General features: G+C 42.9%; 1 protein-coding gene across 2 annotated transcripts; it reads left to right on the top strand.

The window, feature by feature from the left end:
* Nucleotides 1-151: 151 nt before the first annotated feature.
* On the top strand, nt 152-24,999 carry CTNNBIP1 (catenin beta interacting protein 1). Of its 2 annotated transcripts, none has more exons than XM_065738032.1 (5): nt 152-234; nt 14,657-14,747; nt 16,038-16,159; nt 16,601-16,691; nt 24,848-24,999. In XM_065738032.1, the coding sequence occupies exons 3-5, from the start codon at nt 16,064-16,066 to the stop codon at nt 24,904-24,906; spliced, it is 246 nt and encodes an 81-aa protein (XP_065594104.1). In that variant the 5' UTR covers nt 152-234; nt 14,657-14,747; nt 16,038-16,063; the 3' UTR covers nt 24,907-24,999. The 2 variants fall into 2 exon arrangements, with proteins under 2 accessions (XP_065594104.1, XP_065594103.1); XM_065738031.1 differs by lacking the exon at nt 152-234 and adding an exon at nt 1,680-1,871.

Raw genomic sequence — 24,999 nt, 5'->3', positions numbered from 1 at the left:
GATCTCACTGTAGATGTTCATTGTGGGGAAATGTGACTTTTAAAGGTCCCTTCCAGCAGGAACAATTCTATGAATAGTATTCTACTAAATCTTTTTCAGAGTTAGGAGTTCAGAGGTCTCTGGAGCACCCATCATGTTCTTTGATGGGTGACAATAAAAGTGACCAGTACAGTGATGAGATGTGACCTTGCTTGAAAGGAAAACTTGCAATAAGCTTGTTGGTAGCAAAATAAGGTGAGTCAGAAGCTGATCTGAACTTGGTTGTTTTAAGAAAATAAAATTATGGAAGGGTAGAGAGGGCTATATAGTATCTATGCAAAAATTGATACCATATGTTAAACTGATGCTATATAAGATTGTGTTATACTGTTGTACAGTCAGCCAGCTAAATTAGAATTAAATTAGAACAAGAAAGCCAAACAATACTTTGTTGTGAAATTGTGTTTTGTCCATGATCCTATCATGAAGCTAACTAATAATATTGCAGAGCTGTGGATGATGATGGCTTAACTGTCTGCTTCTGCTACCATGAGATGCTCTTGGAAGTTTCCCTCAGACTCATGTACTGTGCTAATTAACGGTAATCCAGCTGGAGGATCCCAGAGCGATGCTCCTGCATATTTTTTCAGCTTATGCTGGTGTTCCTGTGTTCTTTTCTTAAATAATTAATTATCATTACTGCCTGCTGTGCTGCGGGTATGTGCTAGTGATCTCAGATCCCAGCGTATTTGCACCATTTCTGTTCCTGTCAGCAGCCTGGGTTTGCTCTTTGCATAGGCTTTCATGTTAAGACCTTCATTAACTGGCAGTGGGGTATGGATTTCAGTGGCATCCAGCTTTGATGTCATTAAGTAGCAAGCTGTTAAAGGAAGTGCCACTATTTCATTGCTGTGACTGTTTTTATGCAATTAAGTTAAATACCAAGCAGAAAACAGATGCCTTTTAGTAAATAACACTTAGATAAAAAGGCTTTGTGTGCTTGCTGTCCCCACTGGTAGGAATTAGAGGGAGGCAGTGTTCCCGTTCAGCTCTGCAGGGAGAGGAAATGCGGACGGGTGATAATAACAGAGTGCCACCGCCGTGGTTCATCTTCAGTTATCCCTGTTTCCTCCCCGAGGTCGCTGTGCTTTTACTCTGCTTCAGTCTGCACGAGGGAAGGATTACTTTGTCAGGACTTCAGATAGGACCTCCGGTAGTGCTGGAACAGGCGAGTGGGTATTTGTCCTAGCTGAAGGGTCTCGGAAGATAGCAGTTTCTGCGTTTGCTGGATTAGCTTGAGTTTGAATTTTGCAGTGTCTTTACAGACTTAGCGTAGCACTGTTGGAAAGCGGCCACGTACCTGGCGTAAACATGAACGTGATTTGTCTGTTACACCGGAACGGTGCACGGGACAGCTAGAGGGAATGCGTGAGCTCCCGGGGACGTGTGGCACCGCGTCACTGCGGGGACGGCTCCGAAGGACCCTCGTCGAGGTGAGCGCCCGGAGCCGAGCGCGGTACCTACGGCCGCGGGAGGCCCCGCCCCCTTTCCTCATGTCCCGCCCATTTCTTAGTCATGTCCCGCCCCTTTTCGACAGTCCCCGCCCATTGCTCCGCCTGGCCCCGCCCCCCGGCAGCCCCGCCCCTTCCTCCCGGCCGGCTCTCGGGTGGTGCCTGCGGCGCCGCCGCTGCCCTGGGCGCGGGGACGCGGCGGGTCCCTCCCCCGGAGCCGCCCAGGCGCCTCCCTCCGTCCCTCCCTGCCTCGTCGGGCCGCCGCGGTGAGTCACGACGGAGGAGGCGGCCGCTCCTCTCTGCTCCGCACGGCTCCGCTCGCCCGCGCCCGCCGCCGCCCGCACCGCAGCACCGCCGGGGCCGGCCCGGCCCCGCACTCAGGTGAGCGCGGCCGCCCTTTGTGCGCGGCGCCCGGCCGGGAACAAAGGCTCTCACCCTGCCGCCCGCCGCCCCGGGCCTCCCGCCGGCTCTCGAGCCCCCTCGTGTCCCCGGCCCGGTGTGGGGCCGCACCCCCGGGCCCGGCCTTGGGCACCTGCGGAGCGGGCGGGCGCTGCGAGGCCGTGGCCTCTGCGCACAGGTACGGGAGGTGCCCTGCTCGTTTTCTGGCATCATCCCTTACGTCATGTGGCACCCTGGCTCAGGGCGGCTGGGTTCTAGCCCAGAAATGGCTGCGTGAATTAATTCCCTCATCAGCGCGTGCTGGGGGCGGTGGGTTTGATGGTGTCACCTCCGCGGGGGCTCCGACAGCCCCCCCGTGCCTGACTGTCACCTCGGGGCCAGCACCAGTTGAATGGGGCTTCATCTGCAGGTCATTTCTGCCCTGATGCCAAGCGGTGTCTCTGCTCTTCTGGAGCATCTGAAGCAGCACTCTTAACTTTCTTCTAGGCGTGAGGATGGGCAGTATCTGCAGGCTGGTAGTAGTTCTGTCTGTCTTGGAAAGCTGCATGAGCAGCATCAGTTTCCAAATCAGAATGCAATTGCACACTCGAAAGCAGACAAGAGCTGAGAGTTTGTGCATAATATCCAGATGCCCTTCATCAGGGAGCATTTGACTTGCACACTGACGTTTGTTTTCTCTCCCCTCGAGAAGGGGATGTTTTGTTCTGTTGTATATCATCTTTTATTTGACCATTCCTCATCTTTGGTGCATTTAACAAAGTAAGCTTTGATGCTCTGTGGGACGAGAGGAAGACATTCTGCAGATGCAGTAGTTAATAAAAGCCACCAGGCCAGACACAGGAGGGATGTTAGGTGTGCTTGCTTAGGTTTCTCCACCAGCTTGACTCTGCTACAATGATGATCACATCTTTGGAGTATTTGAGGAACATCAGCTTTAAAAAGAGAATATTACAAAGTCCAGATTTTCTGCTTATTTGTCACTGGTCACTGAACACTCAAGCTGTCAACTCCTTTTGCCTTTGTTATTTTTAGAGCTCGTGTGTGATACAAGGTAGCTTGCTGAAGGAGAAAGTGATGTGAAATGATGAGAATGAGGCTAACTGCGTACTTAAAAGAACTTTCTTTTGGAAGAAGGAAACCTTTAGGTTGAGGGCAGACAAAGCTGAAGTTCATATCTTTTGTAAACCCAGGTTTTTCACTCATGTCAAAAATTACAAATGGAATCAGATGGAAAATACTGAAGGGTGTACTTCAGAAACACTGGAGTTGTTTCACATCGGCATTAGCTGAGAATGCATCATCCCTTAAACCATAGTTCTGGTGTCTTGGCATGAACTGGCAGCTTCTTCTATACACCTTAGAATTGTTGAGGTGATTTGAGTGCTCTTTTAGTTGATGTGGTGCAGTGTGAGAGTGAAACGCTGCAAGGAAACCTGCAGGACTGGGTGAACCACGGAGCAAAGGCCACTCCAAAAAGTTAACTGGTAGCGATTGAATGAAGCTTCCTCACTTACCCACAAGTGCTTCAGTTAGCATAGCATTGGTTTATCTCATTTGAAGCATTGCAGGAGGAATTACGACAAGTTAACACAAGTGCTTTCAGTGTTCCTTGGCATCCAGCTGGGAGGATGCTGAGGAAATGGTCTCAGTTGACAGGAGGCCGGGCAGTGCTTTCACATCAGGTGTAGCCCTGCTGTACCTCACCTGAGTGCCCATTTGCAGTTGTGTGTAGCTCTATGTATTGCACAGACATTGGAGGTGTGTGAGCAGAGGGGGATATTTATTTGCTCACAATACTAATTAAAGCTTCTGTCATCTGTACAGGAATCAGTTTGTACTTGTGTGTTCCAAAACCCAAAAAGCATGTGTACTGGATGAGGTGCAACCACTGCTGAGGGTTGATGACTTGCTTTGGGAGCTGCTAATTTGGAGATACCTATTTGTAATAGCTTAATAGGAGAGATTTATTTTTTTCTCTGCAGCACATTTATCATTTGTATCTAATGTATGCCTTCAGGATTTTTAGTAAATTATTTTGTTTTGGTCCTTCTCTCTTAAACCATCTAAGCAGAAGCTGTACACAATTCCTATTAACGATACCTAATCTCTACATTCTGTTTTGAAATAATCACAGGTTGTTTCCAGTTAGAGTGACCAGATTTGCTGGAAAAGTATTCATTTGATTCCTAAGAAGCCTTGCAAGCACACCAGTATGTGACTAGCCCTGGACTAGTCATGAGTTGATATGCAGTGAAGATGTGAACTAGTGTACAGACAATATTTTGTTACTTGTACCACACCCAAAGAAATGGTGGTGGTCTGATAGCCCTGGTTGTACATATGTGGGGGAAACTGTACTCCTAAGTTTAAAATTGAACAAAAATCTTGGTACTGACAAACCTAACTTCATGTAGGAAAACAAACCCCAGTACTTTGCTACTGTTCTCATGTTGTTCTGTCTCTAAAGAATGGATGAAGCTCCAGTTCTTTTTCCCCTGTGTCTTCAATTGGACAAAAAAGGAAAGCAGTAAGACAGTTGATTTTGCTCTGATAGGTGAGAAGAAGTCGAAGATCAGACAAATGAGGGACTTCAGTTGGTAATTGAATGAGTGGAATACTCTTAAGACAGATTTGTCTGGAGACAGTGTTGGGGGAGAGCTATGTAACAAATGCTCCTAAAAAGGAGGAAAGGGAATTATTGGTTTCTGCTCTCTAATGCTGATTTGATAGAATATAGCAGTGTTTATGTATAGTTGAAATGCCAGTTTGAATTTAAGAAAGCTGGCAGTCCTTCTGCTCTTCAGTAACCATCCTTCATGTTTCACACAACATCACATCTGAACCTGTGTTTCAAAAGCAAACCGTAATGCCCAAAAGTCCCATCTGGAGTTAAAATGATATAGAAAGAGGTCTAAAAGCTTTGTTTCCTTGGGCTGGTGGAATCCTGTTGATTGGGAGCGAAATGTAGCCAGTGAATCCTGCTGCACTCAAGATGTTCGATTTCCTGCATGTATTTGGACCAAGAGTATATTTGATTTTTAGAACCTACTCTCTCAATGTGCTATGAACGTAAGTAACAAAAATAGAAGCAACTTAAGTAATCAGCTCTGTGTGACCATGAGCAAGCTCTGAAACTTTGACTCAATTTCTCCTTCCATAAAAATGAGTTGACTAATTCCCAAGAACGTTGCGATGTTTAATTAAGTGTAATTGTTTTGTGTTTGAGCTCGTCTAGCTCTTGATTCAATGCACACTGAAGTCAGTGAGGAGCTCTTAATTAATTTCTTTGAGTTTTAACAAAGTGTACGTGTGCACACACCCATGTACACCGAAGGAAATGTGACCTAAATCTTTGCAGCAGAGTTTCTGTAGAGTGGTGGTGTAGAGGCTGAAGCAACTTGAAGTGAATTACCAATGGAGGCCTCCTGTACAACTGAGAGGGGAATCGTGCAGTTCCACTGCTCTCTGACATCTGCTGCTGTAATCATTGGATTGAAATCGTTTGTGCTGTGTCTTACATGGATTGTCAGTGATTTCAGTGTCTTGGTGGCTTGCTCAGTTGGTCCAGGGGGGTGTTATCAGGCTTGAAGGTAAATGTGGAAAGTGGATGTTGATGCAGAAGCGATCAGCAGTAACCCACTTGAAATATAATTAACTGTAAGAGTTGATGCCAAAGGGAGAAAAGTAGGAGCATTCACATCAGCTTAGCTGCTTTTTTTGGCAGGAATGCATGTAGATGCCAAATAATACTCGTTGGTTTATGTGGAATTTGGGAAAGTGTTTGCTTAACTCCAGAGGTCAGAAGTGTCATTTTTTTAGGAGGACTTTTATCGCTGAGTATTAATCACCAGCTGCAGGATATAACTTTCACAAATCACATTCAGCATTTTGCAGTACTTTTCTCGCATTTTTCTGCCATGATTCTCAGTTCACTAGCTTTTACAAAAGATGCTTTAATCCTTAAATAAAATTCTTTGTGTAATGGTGCACATGTGTGAAGAAATACAGTTTTGGCACTTTGTTTTTAGTGCATCCATTTCGTTGTTCTTAGTAGCTGTGATTTTTTTCATGTAACTTCCACAAGCTGCTTCCTTCTGTTGATGCCAGTAAGGATGTGCTGTGATTGCAGTAACAATTTGGAAGGGGCAGAAGTGTGTCTTCGCAGTCAGTGATTCCCTTTGCCCCATTATGTCTTCAGTTGGTGCCTGCTGCATGCTGTATTCTCCTCAGGGAAGCTCTCAGAAGTGTGAAATCTCACACTGTTTTTAACTTGCAGAAGAATCTTTCTGGTCTTCGGTGTTGTTTTTGATGGTCCCTGTGCTAACACCTTCTGTTAGTATTCATACAGTGGGAGTTGGATTAGGCACAGTATGTTTTATTGCATCTGCATGATACCCATGTTCTTGGTAGAAGGAACTTCTTTGTCTCCTTACGTGTATGATATTACGAAGCCATCAGTTTTAAGTGCTGAACTCTGAATAAGTGAAACTTGCCAGGCAGTTGTGCATTCAGTTTTCCAGTAGGCTCAGGTTGGGTGCCTTTAAAACGAGTGCTATCAGGTTGTGGTTCTTGGTTACCGTGGTGCTCTGGGGTAGGCTGCTCCAGCCCTGAGTGGGGTTTCACACTCACACAGCCTTAGAGAACCCACAGTCAGTGTGTGCTCCTCTCCAGCCTGTGTGTATGACAGTGGGGGAGTGCAAAAGAGTGATTCCTGCTTTCAGACAGTGACCTCATGCAGAATTATTTCACAGTTTAGGGCTAATATAATTAACTGTATGTGCAAAATTGTGGCTAGGGAGGAAGGAAATTGCATCTCTGTTCCTGAGAAATAGGAAGTCCCTTGGAAGCAAGAGTTCCTTGCTTGTAAACTCACTTTAACAAAAACTACAGGTAGCAAAATGTCAGCAGTGAAGTTGCTTTGTACCTAAGAATTAATTTTAAGTTTATGAACATTAACATTCTGTCTTAAAATTGACAGTTTGTTTTTTTTCTGCATTTGTCCTCTCTCCATCTTTGGTGACCTAAAGGAGGTAACAAAATCCCTTTTTGTGTGCTTGGATGAAGAGTCCTATAGACTGAGCTAGTAGAAGCTATTAAGGAAAGCTCTCACTGGCATTCTTTCATGAAGATCCTAGGAGCGCAGGTCTCTTGTTCATATTCTCCAGTGATATTATTGATGTTACCAGGTGACTGAGGAGACAAAGGTTCTGTGCTCTGGATATTGAAAAGCATGTGATCACAGGGATCATATTTGTATTAGGCAAATAGCCATTAATCCTTGACTTTAAATGGGATGTATTAATGAAATAGCTCTTCAAATGGCTTAAAAAGCTAAGCTGTGTAGGTTCACAACTGAAAGCACTTCTTTGTTTTGTTTTTTATTTTTCTTCTTTCCACGTGAAGGGCGAGGTGAGTAGGTGCTGGAAGGGGTATATTCATCAGTGTTTTACAGCGAATATTGATGTATGAAGCCAGAATTGTTAGGCAATGTTGGTAGTCAACAGCTATTAATCTCAAAGTGTCCTTGGTCCTGACACTGTATTTTGCTTCAGTATTGCAAAACATTAAGATGCTAGTCACCAGCCTAATAACAGCTCACATTTTAATTGCTTTACCAAAAGAAATCCAGTTAACCATAATCTGCTATAAAAGAGCTGTAGTTCTCCTCAGTGTAAAATGCATACAATCTGTCATTAATGGTGTTCAGACATCCATACAAATTACAGGGCTATGTAAGTCACGTTTTGGATTGAAAGCTATCTCAAATATGCCAGGTGTCTGTGGGAAGATACTATGCTGATGAGTACCAAAGGACTGCTTGTAAATATAATGGTGCTTCAGCAAGAGGAACAGTGCAGAGAAACCCTTGCAGTAGGCATTGCTCACCATCTCTGCCATTTCTGGTTAAACAGAACAATGCAGTGTGCTTAAGCTGCTGAGAACTTGGTCACTGGACCACAGGCAGCTTGACTCCAAATATGGCACTTCTGGGTTTTGTGGGCTGTTACTGCAGACTCGTAAATTGAAGTTAAATATGGTTGTTATTTTAACTGCTTACAGATACCTACTGGGGTTCTGTGTGTTCTGGTTTCGGACCACTCCATTGCACAGGAGAGGGACATGTTGACTTATTTTAGGTTCACTGGGGGACTGAGCCAATTTATTGATTCTCTGGTCAACTAATTATTTCAGCATTTATGGCTGGGGTGTTGTGTCCCATGAGTTAAGTTGCTTTATAGCCTGTTGAGTTTGGTTCCTGTAATGTTAATGGCAGTCTTCAGGAAAACCCAGTTACATTGCTGATGATCTGTAAGTCTTCAGAAGATTGCAAGTTTGGTGTTATGACTTCTTACAGAGCTTCTTTGAAAACGCAACTGCAGTCGTAATGCTGGCTGAGTTTACAAGAAGGTGATATGACCACAATTGTTGGTCTGGATGCTCCTTGTGCTCCACGTACATGTTTGTGCATTGCCCTTGGGGCTGTTCTGAAGTGAACACAGGGCAGACACATGCTACAGTCTGACCTTGGTGTCTGTAACTAATAGCCCAAAAATACAGTGCTTTATTGATGGGGACATTATACGGGCATATATTTTTTTTCTGATATGTGTAGCATGCCTCTCTCATTTTAATCCATTTTTATATGGAAAATATTTTGATTCTGGTAAAGTATTGATAAAATTGTTACTCATTTCTGGCACTTACTGTCACTAGTTTGATTCAGGTTCAAACTATGAAGACGAAACCAATGTCTTCAGGCATCTCAGGTTGTGGGCCTGTTGTAAGCTCATTTTTCAGAAAAGCTAGAATATTTGTAGAGTTCCATGGAAAGCATTGCTTTGTCTTGATGACGGATGCGTAACAGTTTTTACTGCCATGATTCTGTTGTTTGGGATACCCAGTAGTTAAAGTCATTAGCTCTCTGTCATCGTGGCCTGCTTTCCTGTTTAGAAGGTCTGTAGCTTTGTTATAAATAAGGTGCAGGAGCCTCAGAGGTGCAGGTGATCAGGACAGGAGCAGCACTCTTCATTTCAGCTGTTGAAGATCATCTTGGCTGAAGTAAAGTATTGCAATGCTTCTTAAAAGTTGTTTCTTTGGCTTGGGATAAAACTCGAGTGTTAACTGTTATCGCTGTGTTAACTTTCTAAAGAGTTTTTGGCAAACTTCTTTTTGAAGTATGAATACCTCAGAAATGGAAATCTTCTAAGGTTTTGGTGCTGTTAATAACTCTTAATTTCAGAGGCTTCAAGTTGACTGTCAAAAATCCTGTACCACCTCTTTTAACTGCATGAGGTGTGAGAGATGTCTTCTGCATTCAGGTCTGCTGCTGTGGTAAGGCAGTCAGTGTGAATCTGGTTTGTGTGTGCCTGAAGGTCAGGAGATGGGCAGTAATTTCATAAAAATGGTGATTATAAAGCAGGATGGCAGCTTGAGCATTGATTCTGAGAGTATCTTCATTAAACTGCAGCAGTGGTTTGGGCTGTTTCCTCTTCTTCTTGAAGAGGGAGGACTGCAGTGGTTTTGTCTATAATCAAAGTCTTAACATTTAAGAGATGTGAATCTATCATTGGAGCTCCAGCTGGAAATGGACTGAAATCTGACGCAGGGATTCAGGTTCTGTGATAAAGTAGAAGATAATACTGAATTCGAAACAATAAGACAAAAATAGACAAATACTTGAGCTCTTACTGTTCACCTATAAATAGGTAGCTGTTATGAATTCTTCCTTGCCATATCCCTCTGGAGATGGAAATTAATCCAGCCTCCAGCTGCCTGCGACTGAAGGTCATGAGTCAGATAGAATTAGAGGAAAATTGGGAGCAGGATTTTGCAGACTCTGCTTCCTGACTTGAGGTTTTGGGCTCCAGCTTGGAAGGTTTCCAGTGCTCAGGCTGCTCTCTGGGAAACAGCAATTGAACTAACAAGGTGCTGCATCCCTTTGCACTTTGAATTTCCCAGTATGACCGTATTTTAAGCACTGAGTACTCGGTGTGGTGGTGGGAGCTAGCAGCTTCACCTTGGGTAATGATATCAGAGAGAGTTAAAGGGTCCTCCTCGTGCCAGCTGTTTACTCCATTTGTGCAGTGCAAATGAAACCTCCAGTGGTTGGGTTTGTTCACTGTAACTTCTTATCTGAGCCTTTATAATCCCTTCCCAATAACTGAGGTTTTTCACTGCCTCGGACACAACCAGGCAGACTGAAGAAAAAGCTGTTCCTGTAGCTGAACTAGAAACTGTTGGATTCAGTTTGGTTGTAACTAGAAAAAAATGCAGCATATTGAAAAGGTAGTCAGCTGTAACCTACATCTTAAAGAGCTTGCCAGATGGCTGCTCTAAGTACCCTGAATTATTAAGACTGAATATGTAAAATATTGCTCACAGTTACTGGTGCTTTACTGCCTTCTTTGCCCTCGGTCTGTGCAGACTGCTCAGTTCCACTTTGCTTCCTCCCATAGCAGTGGGGTGGGGATGTTAAGAATGTCGGTGTTAGAGAAGTGTTGGGAGAAATAACTAACAGGAACGAACAAAAGCTCACGTGGGTTTTTTTTGCTGGTGTTGCATGAGGAAAGCATGGCCTTTAAGATGAAGCAGGGTGCTGGACTGACTTCCTTTGTGCCAATTTTACAAACGCTCATTTCTGAAATCTGATATTTTTTTTTTCTGTTGGGATGTGAAATGTCCTTTGGTTCATTTTAAAAAAGGGAAAAATAAAGAAGGCGGGGGTGTCAGGACTTGAGACATTCTTTATAATAAACCTCTCTGCAGTGGTGCCCAGAAGAAAAGCCCTTCCAAGATTTGAGTTGGTAGAAGAGGAGGTGGAAGCAAGGGAAATGGTTATAAATCGGTCCTGGTCGGTCTCTGTGTGCTGGAATCCTCCTTGACTGAAAGAGCTCAGTCAGAGCAGCTCTGGCCAGAGAGCCTGAGTTTCCTTAGGAGCTGTTTCCATCTGTTCATAAAACAGAGCTGTTCAGCTGAGTTTGTGTCCGGAGTTCTCCTGTCTCTGCTTTTTGAAACATGTAAACAGTGCCACTGATGTTCTGAATCTGGTTAGGAGAAGGATGGGAAATGGCTAGCTGGAAAAGTAATATTTTTTCTCTCTGTTACTGTACAGTTGTGTGCAGGGTTAGAGGTTGAACCTGTGTGGTTCTTCCATTTGCTTTTGAGAGGGATTTTTTTCTTTTCATGCTGAAGTTTGCATGGCCATGAGCAGTGTGGACAGACGAGGGAGCATCCTTTCCATTAGCAGGAAAGTTAATACTTAATCCTCCTCTATCTTGGCAACGTACCCACAAAGTAGCCTGACTTTTCAGGTGCACACACATCTGCTGGTTCTAAAATAAACCCATTTTACTCATCCCTATTTACTGCCTTGCTAGAAAGTGCAATTTCAATCCTCCTTCAGTGAAAGAGGTGGTATTTCAAGTCTCCCTTTCGTAAGGGCTTGTGTCTGCTGAATGAATGGGCTGGGTAGGCAGAGAGGGATGGGAGCAGGGATGTCAGGCATGCAGGGCTCTGCCCAGTGCGCATGTTGGGCCTTGCCAAGCAGAGAGCATTCCTGTGATGCTCACCCAGCCCTTCTGCAGGCAGAGCTGGGGATGGGGCTGCTTTTCTGATGGTTCACTGCTTGGGCAAAGGAGACCGTGATTTTTAAACCCAAATTTGTCACTTTGACAAAGCTGGGCTGGCAGCTTTGGATGTAATATATGGGTCTTCCTCATTCATTATTCTGTCTTGTGAATCATATTAAATATAAATGAGAACCAAGTTTCATTCCCCATGCATGCCAAGCAGGAAAAAATGAGGTGACCCAGTTATGTCCATTTCACAGCATGCTGGATGCGTCGGGACCAGTGTGGAGGATTGAGTCATTTAACACAGTGGGAGATGCAATTGTTGTAGCCTAAAGGACAGCATTTGAAATGCACAGCCCAATCTTTTTCAGGAGAGAGGAAGAAGTTCTTATCTGCCAGATGGATGAGGTACTGAACTTCACTGTTCACCTTGCAAAACAGTCATATCCAGAGAGACCAGTTCCAGGTCGGTAGAACAGCGTGTACTGATGGCTTCATCACCTTGCACCATCTCTTTAGCAGTAGTTATTCAGGGTTTAACTGCCAGGAATTGAGCTGAGACCCCTGTATTTCTTGGCTTAGACCAGTAAGTATCAATGAAAGTGTAATGGGGCTTCTGGATGGTTTTGTGTTCTGCTTACTGAGCATGAAAGGCACTTTCTCTTCTCCAGAAAGTTTAGGTTGAAGTTGTTACTGATCCAGTTCAATCTTTTTTAACTGAAAGGGAAATGTGTCTGACAACCTACATTTATTTCTAGATTAGGTTATCCTAGATTCATACCTCGTTCATTCTCTTGAATGATCAGCATTCATGCTCTATTAATGCTGTGGAAATTCCTTCAGTCCGGTGTATAACGCTTTGCGTTTTCTCATCTCCCTGCTTGGGATCACACGGATCAGTATTTTGTCTTTCAGGGATTTTCTCATTCTTTACAGCACTTGTGGAGACAGAGGGACAGCGAGGCAGAGCTGAGCTGGCAGAATGAGCAGGGGCAGGAGCACAACGTAGGTATGGGCAAGCAGAGGGTAATTGTAACTGAGAGGAAGAATTAACCACAGCTGAGGAGGACTCTGGCTGGATTGCTGTGCAGCAGGCAGGTCTGCTGCGACTCGAGAGATAGTAATAGTGATGATTCAGCTGTTCCTCAGCTGTCTTGCTCTTTCTCATATTTTGCACTTCTTCCCTCCCACCCCTAAAATGCACAGTTGCAAAATATTTTTAGATCTTATTTCTTAGGATTTGTTAGAGATGAACGTGGAAGTGTTGGTGTATAACTGAAAATATTGGATGTGTGAGCTGATGTTGATAATAGGAATTGGTTGGTGCAGGAAGATCACTGGGTCTTGTAGTTTTGCCCTTGTGCATTAGAGAAAAAGTACTGATGTGATGTATTGGACTCAGTTGGGCATCTTGGACCTCCTGCAGTGAAGGTGCATGTCGTGCAGAGCACTCATGCTATGGGTTAGCAGAGAAGCTCTCAAGATACGGCGTGCAGGAGTGGTGATCTGCCCATGGATTTGCTCAGTTCCTCTGAGTTTACATGGCTAGGACAACATTTGATCTTCATGTCCTAATTTGTGTTGGTGTTAAGTACAACAAATGCACAACAACTGTTATTAGTGATTTAGGGGAGGATTGGAGGGTTTTAATGGCAACCATAAATACTGTTGCAGTGAGTAGGATGTTACACAGCTCTGAAGTGGTTAGTTCCCATGTGCTCATCTTTCCCTTTAGGAAGGAATTCTCACAGGTCTGTGCTGCATATCTGCACACTGTTTGGGGTTACTTTGAGGTGTATAGGAATGAGAACAGCAATTAGTGAGTGCAAATGCTCCTGTCAGTGCTGTAGATGATACGTCTCTGGACTGCATATTTAGAGGGCAAAAACAGTGAGAGCTAATTAACAAGGAATGGTTGAGATAGATCAGGAGATTTCTCTCCTGGAGGGGTGAAATGATTCTTTCAAAGGATAAAACACTGAAGCTCAGCTGCCTCCAGCACTTGTTAGAGCTGCTGTGGAGAACATCTGGGTGAAGCTAGCAGTGTTTTGAATGCAGCCTTTTTCTCTGATGAATCTGGTGTACAGAGCATTGAGTGGCTGGAGCTCCCCCTTCCTTGTTTCTCTGCTGGTAATGACACCTGCACGGGGTGGTGAACAGCCACAGAGGAAATGTAATTTAGCTCTGCTTTTACATAATGACTTTTTAAAAGAATTAAAAAAAAAAAGAGTATGTTTAAAAAGTGTAAACTGGAATTTGATAATAAATTGAGTATGTGCATCTTCCCTAATCAGATACTTAAGTACAGCAGCCTATGGTAATTAATAGGTGATTCTAGCAGTGATGCTGTCCTGAGTCCTTCTGTGATTTCATAGCACATAACCCTGCCTATGGCAGAGGGACCCCTCAGGTCCCTTCCAACCCAAGCCATTCTATGGTTACAGAGGATGGATTTGAACTACCACTGCATTTGTGAGCTTGAATCATTTGTCTTACAGGATAACATGATGGACAGTAAGAGCTGTACACTCTTCTTGAGCCTTGGTACCCAATGTCAGTGGTGAGATGTGTCAGATGTATGTCACAAGTCCAAAAGAAAGAAATGAGAACATGTGGCTGTTAGCTGTTGCTGGCTGAACACTGAGGTTGGTCTGCAGCATTCTGTGCAGAGGACTTTCTAGCCCAGCATTCAAATACCAATTGTGTAATTACTATATTCATGTAACACGCATAGCTGAAAGCAGTAATTTTGGTTGAAGTCACCATGCTTTCCATTTCTCCATAGTTCTCCTCAGATCTTTGGTAAGCTACTCCTGTTTTTTTTTTTTTTAATCTAGAAGAAATTACATGTCACTACTTCTATTGGCTTTTTCAGGGAGCTGGCTTTTATGCTTAAAGCTTCTTAAGGACTGCAAAGCCTGAATGCCTCCCATTCTCTAGTGACTGGGAGTGTCACTGGTATGTACAGGGTATGAGTCTTGCAGATGTAGAATGGGTTTACCTTTAAAAAAAAAACTTAAATATAAGAAAGGACCTACAAACTCCAGACAAAGCTTTGCTGTTAGGAATTTTGGCTACACAGCAGTATAAAGCAAACTGTGCTGTAAAAGGAATTGGTTAAAGTTTTGGTTTTTTTCTTTCCTGGGTCTCAACTTTGTATGTTCCTGTAATGTTTTGCTTTTTTTGTTTCCACAGGGCTGCTTCCTCATACCTCTTTTTCCCAATCTGGCAGTTAGTTGGGAGTGAGCACGTGGATTATCTGATCTTCTGAGGTTTTTAGAAGCAGGTACGTGGGGTTGTGTTGCGTGATGTGTGGCATGTTAATTTAACTTTCTTGGGAAAGCCAAGTGGGTAAGGACTTCAGTAAGGCTTTCCAATCCTTCATCCATAAAGGTGGATTGTATTGTTTTAGAGCATAGACCGGTTTTGCAAGTGGTTGTGGAAATGTCCTGATGTAATTGCACAATATACGGTGGGTAGTGTTCATCTTCCTAAGGGCATCTGCATATAAGAGCAACTGAGAGGTGTTTTCCAGCCTCAATATTGTTTTAAGGTTTTTGTCCTTCTTCAGTTGTCAGATAGGAAAAGCTGTGGTTGCTGGGACTTTGACCCAGTCTGATTGAGCAGTAAATAAAGTACTGTTGCTCTGTAATCTTTCTTTAACACCTTTATACATATGTTGCTTTTGTCTTGTGCTGAGTTCTCCCCACCCGTGTTGCTCCTACCTTTGTCAAGTAGGATGGGCAGGTTTAATGTTTTTTTTATTCTTCCTGTTAAATGTAAGGTCAGGGTGAATCCATCTTGGTTGAAACTTGCTTTAGAAGAACCAGATTTAAATGGGAACATTACATCACCTCTTTTAAAATACTTGATAGATAATAGACTTCAAGTCTTTTATTTATTTATGCTGGAAAACCATGAATAATTATATGTATTTCCTGCAAATCAATGATGTAGTGATGTAGTGGGATGCCGAAATGTATGGATCTCCCCAGCTAGCATAAAAACAGCAGTGGCATTTTCTTGGTGCTTGTGTGTAGTGCCACCTATTGGTAGATATTCTACATAACTTCCATTCTTAAACCATAGGTGTGTTGAGGTTGTTGGTTTTCTTAATTAAAAACAAAAAACACCTCAGGCTTGAGAGTTAGCATTGAATCTGCTTTTATTTATCCAGCATGAGCTTTGTGGCTGTGCATTCTGCATCCTGTTTTCATGTTGGCTGTCGTTATTTATGGGGGGAGAAACAAAAACACAGGTTCCTCTGTCAGAGTAATTCTTTCATCTAGAGTCAGATTGCTCTTTCTCTACTTCTGCAGTAACGTAACAGCAGATAATGAGCTAGCAGGATCTGAACATCAGCCTCTTTCATTCTCTGGGTTGAATGTGGCCCAATTAAATTATTTAGATTCTTTCAAGGATTTCTCTGATGAAGCTTGTGATTCCTCACACTTGTAGTCAGTAAGTGTTCTCCCTGCTGGTGAAAAATGGTTTAGGAATTAAACTTACCTGTTGTTCCTATTATACCCCATTACCTGTTGTGATTTGTCTTTTTCTGATCTTATCACATCTCTAGGAAATCCAGGAGCTGGCAGGAGGGGAATGAACCGTGAGGGCGTCCCCGGAAAGAGTCCGGAGGAGATGTACATTCAGCAGAAAGTGAGAGTCCTGCTCATGCTGAGGAAGATGGGATCAAACGTAAGATGCTGTCACAGGCTGTGCTTTGTGGCTTTCCAGGTGTAATTTTCTAACTGGGATAGTGCTCACTAAGATGGATAGGTGACAGTCTGGCTTTATTACTGACTTGTTTTGTCATAGCTGTTATCCTGTGATTAAATACAATCGGAGCTTGTGATGCTTGAATCTAAATCTGAACATCTGATTATTTCTGGCAAAAATTTTCACTATTGTGAAACCAGGAAAATAAGGCAACTGTTTTAAAGTGACTTTGGATCTCTCAATGAATGTGGGATGTACCAGTGTGCAGCTGTAGCCTTGCTGGTATTATAATTTGTGAATAGTTGTTAGCTCAAATGGTTGAAGATGAAAGCAGAAGTAACTCTGATGTTTCCTGTTGGAAAGTCAGAGATGTCTTGAGCCTTGTTTTCCTTTTTGCTGACCAACTCTTTGCACTTTCAGCTGACTGCTAGTGAAGAAGAGTTCTTGCGCACGTATGCAGGTGTAGTGAATAGCCAACTTAGCCAGCTGCCTCAGCACTCAATTGATCAGGGTGAGTACTGGGTTTGTTTCCTTTGTGTTTATTTCATCTGTGAGGAGAGTTTCAGAAGATGCTAAATTTAGGGTCCTATCTTTGTGTAATGATACGCTTCCAGTTTAAACCCATCCTGCAATTTGAGGTTTGTTTTCTGCTCTCATCTTTGGAGGAGAGCTGGAGTGCAATGTTCAACAGGACTCAGACTTGAGACATGGTACAGACAGAGATAACTGCTGCTGTAATGCTTCCATACTTGTTCTGGTAAACTATGAGCTGTTTAATGAACTATTTTTATAGTTGCTGTACAGTGTTATTTTAATTGGGTTAGTTTAGATTCCTATTAAGGAGATGAAGTAGGTGTTGCTTTTGTGAATTCTTTACAGAAGTCTTGGTAAATAATTCTGTGGTGTTATCCTGTAGCTGCAGATCTGTTCTGAACTGAATGCTTCTATCTGCGTGGTGGGTTTTTTTCCCTTCATAGGCCCAATGCCAGATCACATTCATATGTGGGTTTGGTTTGGGAGGAAAATTTTTTTCCTGTGCTCAACTCAGTTAAGCAGAAATTTAATATAGATCTGAGACATTTAGAAAAGCATTAGAAAACCTGTACAGACTTGCACTTCAGTTCTAAGCATGCATTCATTCCTCACGTAGCTGGGGGATTGATGCAGATAGATATACTTGTGTATTTTGGCTCAGAATTCCTAAACTTTACTGCCAGTCTCAAGTGAAAATTTTCCAGTTTCTCCTCAAAAACTGAGGAAGACATTGAGATAAGAACAACTGCCTTCACTACCAGACAGCTCTGATGCTGCCTTCAGCAGTTGGCATTTGTGAACTTTATCCCTAAAACAGTTTCACTTCACACAGTTAAGAAAAAAAAAAAGTATGCTGAATGGTCTCAACTTTGGCAAAGAAGTGATACTAAAAACAAGAGTCCAGCCAGGGGACAGAGATACTTGTACAGCTGTGTTCCTAAACATCTTAATCTAACTTCCTTGTCTAAGCTGTCTGGTTTTGTTATCTGTAAAATTAGCCAACTGTTTTCATTTCAGAGGGCTTTGGAGACTTTATTCTAATGTGGTTGGAGTCCTTTAGAATTCCTGTTGTGGTGTTGTAGAAAAAGCTCAAAGTGCTGTGCTTCTGGTTGCTTTCAGTCTGTTAAGATAACATTAAGAAGAACCCCCAAAGGATGCTCTTTCTGCTCTTTCTGATACAGGCCATAAACTTGCAGCTGAAAAAATGAGTATTGACATAAATTTTAAATAGAATCAAAAGAGAGATCAATAGATCAACAGTTAATTGTTTTTCTGGTCTCCATAATCATGCAATACAGGAAATGTAAGAACTTTTTGAACAGAGTATAGAGTTGTCTTTGTTCCATACTTGTACAGATGCCAAATGATTTCTCTGTCATCATTTTCTATAAGTCCTTGAGAATTCTTTAGACTGCTTCCCTAGGGAGGTGAAATCCTCCATGTTAATGCTCACTTTGATCTGATCTGAGATGCTGCTGTCTTTCTTGTGTGATTTGACCCTGCGATCCACCTTCAATCCTCCCCAGTTTAATTATAACTGTTGGCCTCACCATAAAGGCTTTTCTTGCTATAAGAAAACAGAACAAAGGAAGAAAATAATTCATCAGAGAGGTGGAAAAAGCCATCGGTCCTTTCCATAACCAGATATGCCATCTTTCCAAATGAACTGGAGCTTAGCACGAAGAAAAATTGTAACGAGGAAACCTAACCAGATGGAGGAGGGTGAAGCTGCAGCACACTGTAAAGGTGTGAGCAACTATAATTTATTGCTCAGGACTTTGATCCCCAGAAAATCTCTGCAGGTTTGTAATAGTTATGTTAATGCTGCTCTTTGCTCATTTTCTTCCATGACTTTTCTTTATTGAGAATCACCAGCAGCTGCCAGGACCCTGTGGCTGTAAGGTAGTGTAGGTGAACTGTTGCTTCGATTGATCATGAAGCTACCAAAAATAGAAGGGAAAAATTCCATCGGCGGCCAATTTGCCATCTAAAGGGAGATTCCTTCTCCACTAGATGGCGTTGTCTTGCACTGAAAAGCCCTGTCCCAAGACCGAGCACTGTGGCACTTTAATGCTTTGTCTTCAAGGTTGCTTAAAGGAGTTTTCTTCCCTACTTATCTATTTTTTTCACTGGGTCTCCTTTGAAGGATTTTTTTGGTCTTTATGCAGTCTGCCTCACACACCATCTAGGAGGTGTGTTGTTAAGGAGTTACTTGCAGAGCATTACTAGCTTAGTGGATTTTACAGTGTTTCCTTCCAGTAAAAGGACCAATTGCTCTCAGCCCACCAATCTTTAAAGGGCTTTTTCTCCAACAGACACACACAGGGCAGAAAGCTATTTTGTACTCTTTTCTTTGCCAAAAACGAAATGATCTTCTTGGCCCTGATAGCTCTGGTGGGGATCTGCATGCTTCTGTGCATCAATCATGCTGCAGTCTGGATGCACATATGCAGAAAGTTCTGTTGTTTTCATTAGGAATGTAGGTGGATGGTCTTCAGCTTTATGAGTACATCACTGTCTAATTTTTTTCCTTGTTGTGTATCCATGGCATACTGTCTTAGAAGAGCAGTGTTCCCTCAGTGATCACATGAGGTGAGGCTGCTGAGCTGGTCGCTGCACGGTGCTCCCTGCTGCTTTTGATAGAGATGTGTCAGCCCTTAGCTGAATCTGTTTGACCACAGGAAGTCACTCTGCAACCGATGAGTCCAGGGCATAGCTGCAGCTGTGTGACAGGGCACAGGGCAGAGAACATTCCCCTCCAAGTTGAGCTGATCGCATTGCTGGATGTTTGTGTAGATCAGAGCAATGAGCAATGGCTCATTGTGGCTCATATCTGTGGTATCCCAGCAGATAGCTAATAGAAATAGGTGCAGTTCTATCTAGAATGTGTTCCAAACTTCACTTTTGCAGAGCAACACCTGCAAATCTTGAATGACTATAATAAATATTTCAGACTTAAAATACTTCTTTTTACTCCAGCTCTCCCCTGAAGTATTTAATACAGAAATTAAATGTTAATCAACAGCCTGACCCTTCGTACCACGTCACCGACGTAACGTTACAACCATTTTATTTTTGGATCATTTCTGTTAATGGAAGTGCAAAATATATGGTGCTTTTCTTCACTGAAAGACTGGCTTTTAGCTGCCCCCTGAGGCTTTTGTTGTTGTTTGGTTTTCATGGCTCCAGGAATAACTGAGGAACCTGAAGCCATTCCTCTGCAAACAGTGCCTGTGCCGGAGGGGAGGAATTGTTCAGGAGCTGTTCCAAGATGCTGCTTGTTAGACTTCTTCCCTGCATTGCAGCATCAACTAGAGCAGCTCAGCCTCATTAGATTTCTTGAGCTTGAAATGATGAAATTAAAGCTTGCTTATCTATTTTTAACACAAGCAAGACACTTCTCAGGAAGTGAAGTACACAGAAACACCTGGGAGGGGAAAAAAAACCCAATCCTGCTTCTCAGTTACTGAAATTGCTAAATGGTAGACTGGCACTTGGCTGCCTGAAGTCACTGCTCTGTGGTCTATCTGCAAATGGAAGCTATGCAGCTAGTAAGCCTGATATGTGAATTATACTAAGACCTTGGTGATTACAGCTCTGTTGTTCCTATAGCAACAGGAGTGTCATGCTGGTTCTTGAAGAAAGCCAGTCCCGTAGGGAGGGCAGCGCTGAGATGCAGGCACACACCTCGGCTGGGCTAGGCATGTTCACTGGATGGTTGGGTATTAAAAATGAATCTAGGCTGCTCGTGGAGTTAACAGGGGGACTGCAGCCCTGACATATCAGATAGTGGTGGAGAAATCAAGATATATCAGAGCTCTTCTCAGCACAGAGTGATTCCTTCCTTTTGAACACCATGCTTGTCTCGCTGTGTTCCTCCTCTCAGCAGCACATGCTGTATTTTTAGAATGCCAGACAAGCAGGATATTAATACTGAGAGTTTCACAGAAGAGTTCATGTTTAGAAGGCAATTGCTGGATGGTGATTAAAGGAAAGTATATTTGGGGAAAGCAAAGATGCATATATATATATAGATAGATTTTTTTTCTATTTGACGTCCTTCTGACATTCATAACGCATTTACGTTTCTGATCTGTGAAAGCTGTTCAGGTTTATGAATTTTGCAGGTGGCTGCAAACAAATCAGTTCTATGTGTCTGTACATCATTTCAAGAACACTTGGACTTAGCAGTTGCAGGTAACATCTTGCCTCCTGTAGGAGGGATGAGAGTGTGGAGGTGTAAGGCAGAGGTGGGAAAAGCATTTTTGTGTCCGAAAGTTTGAGGCAATGAATGCTTTGCTTCTTAAGGATGACAGATATTCTGCTGGGTACATGCAGTTCCTATTTCAGTGTAGAAATGCATGCCCAGAAGAGGAGAGGTTATGCAGAGAGGAGTTGTATGTATAGAATCCACAGGGTGCACGTTGGGTATATGTGTACCTTCTGCATTGTTCCATACATTAATTACTGGAAGTGCAGAGCTCAGTGGAGGATGTGCAAAGAGTAAACGTGGCCCACAGTCCTATTGTCTTAGTTGCAGACTTCTGGCAATGTGCAGCTTAACTTTATAACCTGTGCTCTGGTTTTTCAGTTTTTTACTTGATTAGAAAGAAAACATCCGCTGTGGGAGCTGAGTGAGACTGTTGCAGAGGCCTTATTAATTAGTGCTTTAATCCCTGCTTTCCTTTCACTGCATAGAAACCCGTTCTCCATTCTCTGGGCATGTTTGTATTTGTACATGAGCACAAGTGGCTATAGAAGTGCTTAATGAGCAGCCTTGCTCCATGGGTTTCATTTACCCCTGGCTTTCAGGACTGGATGTGAACAAAACCCGCTCTTGTGCTGAGAAATGTGGTGGACTTCTAGAGAAATGTCACTCAGGGTTTGTTTTTTGGCTACAAGGTACCTTCAGAAATGCTGTCATACCAAGAGGCTCCTGGAAGAGTGCCCCTTTCAGTTGCAGAGTGCACTTTTAGTTGTTTACAGTTATTATTCAGCAGAGAAGCTTTTCATTCTGCTTTCGGGTCACTGAAATACCCCTAGATGTGCGTCTCAAAACTGTACAGTGCCTTCTCTTTGAGGAACTCAAAATACTTGACAAACTCACTTGCTGGAACCTTAGTGTTTATACTGGAGTTGATAGGGGGTGAAGTGTGCCAGCAGATTGCTGATGGTGCTGTGCCTTGGGATTACCTAGCTGCTCATCAGTCTACCTTGAAGGCATTATCATTTATTTGATGAATCAGATGGTCCTTCGTAACGTGGTCCCCTGAGGCTCTTGCATATGGTAGTTTGCATGTATTTCCTGCAAATGAAACCATTGGTTCTTCTGTTACAACAGTGAGAGGTTCTGAGGAGCTGGAAATAGCACTGCTCAGAGTTACGCATAAAATCCATTCTTCACCGGTCTTGTGTGGGGCAAAAAACCTCCAAGGTGCTTTCTTCTGAAATTCAGGCAACTTTAAAACTACAATTATTGTAATTACATCAGTGACAAAGCAGGAATACCTCAGTAGCTTAGTGTGCTGTTAGCTTTGGTTATGAAAGATTGCAGCCTTGAATTTCAGACTTGTTCTCCATCCCACTGATCTCCATTGTCATTTAGGATGCGTGTAGTAATAATGCAGTAATGCTATAGGCATTGAAGCATTTTCCACGTTTTTATGCTGTATTCTTTACAGTAATCTTGCTTTATCCTTCCAAATAGGACATGATTTTATAATTTGACTTCTGCTTTCAGATTGTATTGGCAATCTGTGCTTGTGTACTCCTGTTGAGTCCAGGCACGTGGCACGTTACCAGCTCATGCTGACAGTGTCACTGGCGTTGAGGGTGTGCCACATGGGCCCAGAAAACAAGAACAGGAGCTGCTGAAGTGAGAACCTGTGCTTTGGTCACAGCTATTTTGGTTGTAAAGCCAAAACGAAGTGCGGAATTCCCAGCGTCCTTTGCCGAAAGCTATTTCTGCTCATCATGTGTTTCCAACTGCTGTTCAGTCAGCACAGCAAGCTGTGCAGAGAGCAGCACCGAGAGCTGGGCTTGCTCGGGGCAGCAGGAGTGCTGCCTGCTGGGTTTGTGGGGCTGCACAGTCAATAGGGAATGATATTTCGATGTGAAATTCACGAGAGTGCCCGTAAGAATGATTTTGTTTGTATTTAGCCTGTAGAGAAGGGGAGATGTCAGCAAAACAATCAACATCTGTTAGATAATCCAGCTCATCTCCATGCCTGTGCGACGTCACTGCTGATGTTGCTGTTGCTAGGCTGCTCCAGCTGCTCTGGGCTCACATAGCAAAGCCTCTGCAGCTTGAAAGGGGATGCATACACAATGCAGAGGCATAGGCTGTGCTTCGTGTGCACTTGCTTTGCTAATGATTTCGATATCAGTACTCCCTCTCTTTGGCACAGGCTTGTTTTTTCAGCATTGTCAGAAGCCAAATCCTTTTCCTGTAGAGGCTAGTGGCTGCTGTATTTATGGTCTTGGAGGAAAAAATATCATCGTGGCAACTTGTTAATTCAGAGCTGGATTCTGGCACTGCATGCCATTAATGTTTTGATCAAGGAAAAAACAGTTTGTGGAGGAGATGAAAAGGGAGAAGGCTGCAGGGCTTCTGTGTGTTGGCAAGGGAGCACCGCAGCAGTTTTTGATGTAGTTCTAGAAAATGTGGGTCCTGCATATGAAAAACAAATTACCAGTAGGTCCTTAATATTTCTTCCTTTGAGTACCTAAAACAAATAAATTGTTAAGAGTATAAAAATATATGTAGACACATTCCATAAGCATTGATCTAGTTTTTAAGGGTATTAGCAGAGGGAATTAATAACCTTCTCTATCTCTTTTAAGTCCCTTCTTCCTTCTGTATTGCCACTAAACAGCAAATTAGAGAAAACTAAACTGAGAACTGACTTTCTGGCTTCCATTCATACAGCTGTAACAGATGATGTCCTCCTTTACCTTGGGTGAAGGTGTACAGGTGAAGTTGCTTGGGGCACAGAGCTGAAATCTGCTGCTGGATGTGCTGCAGTGGAAGGTTCTGGAGAGCTTCATGTGCTGATGCTCCATCCAAGCTGAATCTGAACTTTCCAAACCCTGGTAAAAGATATCTGCAAAGCTCACCAGTGATCTGAGTAGCACAGGCAGTCAGCATTGCTCATAGCATTTACTACTTGGTTGTCTAATCCTTTAATAGAGGCTTTGAGGAAAACCTTATTAAACAAAATTATCCCAGGCAGACCAAATTAATTAATGAAGGCTAAAATGGTCATTTTGAGTCATCTGTTGCACTTAAGTGTCTCAGATCATTTGATTTTTAGAAATTACATAGACAGTGACTGGAGGTTTCATCATATTTTCTAATTGATTAAATAAATGCTGTTAGAGGATCTACAGATGAAAGAGAGCATTTACTTTTATCTGACTTTGCTGGGGATCAAATTTTTACCAGAACTGAAAGACATTGCAGTCAACCCTTCAGGGTTCTTTTCCAGTTCTTGTCTAGATGAGAGAGAGTGATTTAAAACACTGATTTGACACTGCCACGTGGTGTATTATTTCCCTATTGTCCTGCAGAAGTTTCTCTTTAGTATTTGTTAAACCATGCTCTATATTCAGGAAGTCTAGAAAACTGTTTTTTCTCTTTTTTTCTGAATATCTCGTTATGTTTTTTGAAGGATGAGAGCTTAGCATGGAATGCTCTTTACAAGCCTTTATCAGACATGATTCTGCAGCTGTTCAGGGCTTCCTGCTATAAGTGCCCACTTAAAAGATGATGGAAGACTTTGGAGAAGGTTCACAGGAAGGTAACAGCACATTAGGGCACGTGAGTTTTGATGGCAGTTATGTAGTTGATGGCCTCAGTTGAAGAAGAGAATTGAAGAACTGGGTCCACACACTGAACTCTTCTGGAAAAGATTTCTTTATGTTTTGGGAAAAAAAAAAACCAAAAACATTGCTTAGCAAAGGTAAGCTGCAGTTCCAGATCAAAAATAAGAAAACACCACCTTCTGTTCTCTCTTTGCTCTTTCCTTTGCTGTTGATTTTATGGATGTACAGGATGACAGTTTAGAAGCTGCATCTCTCTACTGTTCTTGAATGGAAGTAATCATGGCACACATTTTTCTGTCTCTATTACAGGTGCTGAGGATGTTGTGATGGCATTTTCCAGGTCAGAAACAGAAGATAGAAGACAGTAATTACAGGACACCTGAACGACACAGAGCTGGAGAGGACAGTGTGATTCCTGAAGATAGAGGAGGATGGCTGAGCATTAATAAGTTCCTTTGCCC

This window comes from Cyrtonyx montezumae, unplaced genomic scaffold (genome assembly GCF_038088225.1).
Source record: "Cyrtonyx montezumae isolate F1298 unplaced genomic scaffold, pur_monq_1.0 scaffold_21, whole genome shotgun sequence".
Classification (NCBI taxonomy): Eukaryota; Metazoa; Chordata; class Aves; order Galliformes; family Odontophoridae; genus Cyrtonyx; species Cyrtonyx montezumae.
The sequence above is the reverse complement of the archived record's forward strand: the minus strand, read 5'-3'. Positions and strand labels throughout refer to the sequence as shown.